Source organism: Camellia sinensis, chromosome 8 (assembly GCF_055761805.1).
Source record: "Camellia sinensis isolate YWXY chromosome 8, ASM5576180v1, whole genome shotgun sequence".
Taxonomy (NCBI): domain Eukaryota; kingdom Viridiplantae; phylum Streptophyta; class Magnoliopsida; order Ericales; family Theaceae; genus Camellia; species Camellia sinensis.
The window spans coordinates 149,689,252-149,694,493 of NC_138968.1; the positions used below are offsets into that span (position 1 = coordinate 149,689,252).

Sequence of the window (5,242 nt, forward strand, 5' to 3'; positions counted from 1 at the left end):
TTTTGAGCCTTGCCATAAACTGTAAATGTGCATATTTTGGGCCCCTCTTCAATGTTGTTGAAGGGCCCTAACCCATTTGGGGTTAGTAGCTGTGAGTTGCTTCATAATCGCATGTTTAGGGCCGTTTTTGTATGCCATTTTAGCCCCATCTTTGCTTGCTGATTGGCCATGTCATAAACTGTAAAAATGCTTGTCTCAGAGCTGTCTTGCTTCTGTCTTCATGCTCCATGTCCATATTATGCATGCTTTGTATAGCTGTAAGCCATTTCGGGTGCCTAATTTCGCATTTTGGGAGGAATTCCATGCATCGGGCGTACTTTCGCCTCATTTCGGGGCTGTTTTGCCCCCTCATTTTGCTGCTGAAATCCCATTGGCATGTTTGCATATCATTTCCATGCCATTGCATTGCGTATGCCATTGCCTCGGTTTGCGTGCCCGTGTGCACGCATTTCGAGGCACTCCATTTTCATTCATCGGCCTCTTATGTGAGTGTGGCTGAGGTTCTCTCATGTTAGTATAAGTCCATGTTGCATTCTATATACCGTTTTAGCCATTGCATTGCGTATGCCATTGCCTCGGTTTGCGTGCCCGTGTGCACGCGTTTCGAGGCACTTCATTTTCATATTATGGCCACTGTTTTAGGCCTATTTGGGGCTGCCTAATTCATGTTTAAGTCCATCTTCTATTTGGTTTGCATGCTTACCTTGCATGTTTGCTTGTAAGCTTTGCATGATTACATTGCATTGTTCATGTTGCATGATAGCTAACATGCTTAGGTTGTATTGCATCAACATGCATTCCTTGTCCCTTGATTTGGGTGATAGGGATTGGGAGTTTGTTTGATTGATTTGCATTGCATTTGAAATCAAAGTTGCATACTTGGTTCTTTGGGCCATCATGCATGGAAATGCGTGATTGGTGGTCCGAGAATTGAGGCACATGCCCCTTTGAGTCATTATCATGATAAGGGACATGGTTGGTGCATATATGCCTTGAATTGTGCTGCCATGCTTTGCCTTGCCCTCTGTTGCTGTCATTTGCAGATTCTGCAGGAATACTCTGCCGACCGGCAGTGTAAGGTGCCGGCCGGCAATCTTTTCTCTGCCGACAGCTTTAATTTTGTGCCGGTGGCAACATCTCAGTGCCGGTGGCAATTTCACCCAGCCGGTGGTGTCTCCCAGCATCCAAGGAAGCAGTCCTGAAATTTTGGCAGCCTCCAGAGGAGCACAGGGAAGAAAACAGAGGCAGCCTACGCATGGCGGCGCGCTTCCCGAGGCGGTTTACTGTTTTCTTAGAATAATTAATTTGTTAATTAATTTGTAATATTTAATTAGCTCGCGTAGTTAATTAATTTGTAATATTTATTTGGTCCCTCCGAGCGAGGGCAAACTTGTAATAAGTGTGGGTGTGTGTGTGCATGTCTTCCAACCCCCACTTCTTTCTCCCTTTTATTTACCTGCTTATGATGGTAGATTAGGGCACATTTATTTTTGCATACCTTATGCTATGCATGCGTGCATTCATGCATTTGTTGACATGCATCAGGCTCGGAACATCATGCTAACTGCATTCGTACTTCAATTCAAAAATTGACTATGTGATAGTTGATCACATTTCATATGCCATGTTTAGGGCTAGCCGAGCCTGCCTAGATCGCATTTTGCATGTGATGCATTAGCCACTTTTAACATGAACTAGGACATGCATGTTTGCTAACTAGTTTACTGTTTTGGCACGGAGTACGATGTAAGTATTTTTGCTTTAGCATCCAGCATGCGTGTGAGTGTTGCCATGACAGTATGCTTGCCATGCGGCTAAGTGCTTACATGAGATAAACTGCTTGAATGCCTGTGGGTGGAGGTCAAATTGCTTAAATTGGGATAATGCATTAAAGCTGTGAGTTTTAAGCCCACTAGATAGTGGCAAAATCATCTTTTCTAAAAGCCCACTTAAGGGTGGCAAAAATCTGCATTTTAGCCTACTTGCGAGTAGCAAACCATTTTCAAAACAAACATGAAATGTTTTGTTCCAATTTGGGCGATTTGGTCTATACTTGTTTGCTGTGCGCATAACATAGTAATTTTAGGCTAACAATTGGTTTAAGAATACATAAAGTTTTCAAAAACGGATATCACGGTTAGTAGAGGCCGGTCTTCGGACCGGGCGAAAGGGGGTGCTCATAGCTGACCTTCCCCGATCGTACCCAAGCTCCCGAGCCGAGACAACTCCGGTGATGACGGACATGTGGCCTTCGGCACCGAGTCAGGGTTTCCTAAATTTCCCATTTTAAAATATTTAGGTGGCGACTCTGTATCTGGCAAAGCAGTCCATGTTTGGCACTACTTTTTCAAAAATCTGTTTCTCAAAACGATTTGCCAGATTTGGACTTTTTGGTTCAGACTAAGAACCGTGACACAAATTGAGTCCGAACTGTAGCACGAGGCCCACGCGGGCGCTTGTTACACGTATACCCTGACTCAACGGAGCCCGATGTATAGTGGCGCCTGGTGCGAAGTCGGCCACGAAGTCGGCCAAAACTTGGCCTTTGATTGCTATTTTGGGTCTGAATTCTAGGTTATATTGGCACAACACCACTACCCATCTAGCTATCCTGTCTGTCAGATCTCCTTGCTGCAACAGTGATTTCAAAGGATGCTCAGTTAATACCACAATCTTGTGGGCTTGAAAGTAATGATTTAGCTTCTTAGAGGCCATTACTAAAGCCAGTGTCAGCTTCTCCAAGGGTACGTATCTGGTCTTTGTATCTGCTTGGGTTTTACTCATATAGTAAACTACCCTTTGTTCCCCCTTTTCTTCTTTGATTACCACTGCACTCACTGCATGCTCTGAAACCACCAAGTATAAGAATAACTCATCTCCAGGTACTGGATTTGAGAGAACTGGAGCAGTGGTCAAGTATTTCTTCAAGTCGGCCAAGGCGACTTCGCACTCTTCTGTCCATAAGAAGTCTGTGGCTTTCTTTACTAAACTAAAGAAAGGTTTGCATTTGTCAGAACTTTTGCTTATGAACCTATTCAGGGCTGTAGCCTTTCCAGTCAACATCTGTACTTGTTTTGCCGATGTTGGGCTCTTCAAGTCCGAGATGGCCTTGATCTGATTCGGGCTTGCCTCAATGCCCTTTTTGGTGACCAAGTATTCTAGGAACTTTCCTGACCTAACTCCAAATGCGCACTTTGACGTATTGAGTCGAAGCCAAAATGTCTTTAGGATATCAAAGACTGTCTTAAGGTCAGCCAGATGATCCTTAGGTTCCTTGGTTTTCACGACCATGTCATCAATGTATACCTTCACTGTTTTGCCTATTAGATGTCTGAACATCTTAGTTACCAATCTTTGGTAAGTTGCTCTTGTATTTTTCAACCCAAAAGGCATTACTTTGTAGCAATACAGCCCTTTTAGGGTGATAAATGCAGTCTTCTCCTCATTTGTGGGGTACATGGCTATCTGATGGTACTCCCTGTACGTGTCCAGGAAGCTCATCCTTCCATGTTCTGAGGTGGCATCTACCAACTGGTCAATTTTGGGGAGTGGGAAACTGTCTTTGGGGTAAGCTTTGTTTAGGATTGTGAAGTCCACACAGACCTTCCACTTCCCATTCTTTTTCTTCACAACAACTGTGTTTGATAGCCATGTTGGGTAGTTAACCTCTCGAATGGCTCTGGCCTCCAGAAGTTTATCCACTTCCTCTTCTACTACCTCAACATGCATCAATGTAGGCCTCCTTGCTCGCTGGATGACAAGTTTGGTCGACCTGTTCACATTCAGTCTATGGCAAATGACCTCAGGGTCAATGCCAAGCATCTCGTATGGTGTCCAGGCAATCACCTCAAAGGTTTTCTCTTAAGAACGCCTTTAGTTCCTTTTTTTCTTCCTTGGCCAAGCCTGAGCCGAGAAGGAAGAAGCGCTCTTCATCCCCTTGTTGGACTAGGATCTTCTTCAGGGCTTCCTCACTTTTCTCGGTTGGTTCTTTGCCGACGTCCTCAAGGACCTCCATGTCTTCATCCTCAATCTCTACTGCTTCTGCTTCTCGTATGTTACAGGTAGATTTCATTGCTGCCATAAAGCAATTCTTTGCCTGCACCTGATCCTTTTTAACCTCTTCAATTCCATGTTCTGTTGGGAACCGCAACAGCTGGTGCAATGTTGAGAGAACAATCCCCATTGCATGCAGCCTCGACCTTTCCAAGATAGCCTTGTAAGGGGAGGGGATGTCAATTATTGTGAACTCATTTTTTACCTTCTTGGTACCAGCCTGTACTTCCAAACTTATTGCTCCCAGGGGCCATGTCGACATTCCGTTGAACTCAACCATTGGACCATTGGATTGTTCCAAATCATTTGGGCGAAGGCCGAGCTCCTTGTAACACTTGACATACATGATGTCACAAGAGCTGCCCTGGTCGATCAGGATTCGCTTTACCTGGCACTCTCCAATCTGGAGGGATATTATCAAGGCATCATTGTGTGGATGCTGTACCATCTCTAGGTCTTCTCCAGTAAAGGACACCATTGATCCCTGGCACTTGTTTGCCCTAGGTCTCTTCTGCCAGACTTGATACACATGCTGTAAGTGTTTTACCTTCTGACTTTCCCCACGCATTTTGTTTTCATTGACCTCGAGTGAATCACACTGATCACTCGAGGTCCGCCTGCTTGCGGTTGGGGTGCTAGAGGAAGTGGTGCTGTCAGTGCCTGAGGCAGTCTCGTTTGCTCTTCCCTTATCTTGGCCTCATCTACTAGGTCCCTTAGATGACCTTGTCTTATCAGGTCTTCCAGATATGCTTTTAGGGCTCTGCACCCTTGAGTTAGATGCCCATCCACATTGTGGTAGGCACAGCGCTTCCCTAGACTTCTTCCCATAAATTCACCAGGAATCTTCTCTGGGGCTCTATAATTGGGCTAATTTCAGATTCTTTCCAAGACTTTGTAAACTGGAATTCGGAACACGGTTGTGACCACCTATGTAGCCCTCAGTCCCGTCTCTTGCTTATTGTATCCATTATTACCTCGGCCTCGCTTCGGCGAGCCGTTTCTCTTCTCTTGTTTTGACGTCTTTGTCCCTGGCGTGTCCTCCTCGGCTCTCGCATACTTTTCTATCCTGACCATAAGTTCCTCTATACTTTTTGGCAGTGTTTTTGCTAGTGATTTTCGAAGCAGACAATCATCATTCAGGCCGTTCTTGAAAGACACGACTGCCACCTCTTGGTTGCACCCTGGTATT

At 45.1% G+C, this 5,242-nt stretch overlaps 1 protein-coding gene across 1 annotated transcript; it reads right to left on the reverse strand.

The window, feature by feature from the left end:
• Positions 1-2,834: 2,834 nt before the first annotated feature.
• Positions 2,835-4,531, reverse strand: LOC145798180 (uncharacterized). Its single transcript, XM_082885666.1, has 3 exons — positions 4,442-4,531; positions 4,010-4,378; positions 2,835-2,846 (listed from the first exon to the last, which is right to left on the reverse strand). The coding sequence occupies exons 1-3, from the start codon at positions 4,529-4,531 to the stop codon at positions 2,835-2,837; spliced, it is 471 nt and encodes a 156-aa protein (XP_082741792.1).
• Between the last annotated feature and the right edge of the window lie 711 nt (positions 4,532-5,242).

Bases quoted from the DNA above. Each gene is read 5' to 3' on its own strand.
- LOC145798180 (XM_082885666.1), bottom strand. From the start codon at position 4,531: ATGGTGTCCTTTACTGGAGAAGACCTAGAGATGGTACAGCATCCACAC. The intron at 4,379-4,441 runs GTAAAGCGAATC...AAGTGTTACAAG, and splicing joins TCCAGATTGGAGAGTGCCAG to GAGCTCGGCCTTCGCCCAAA.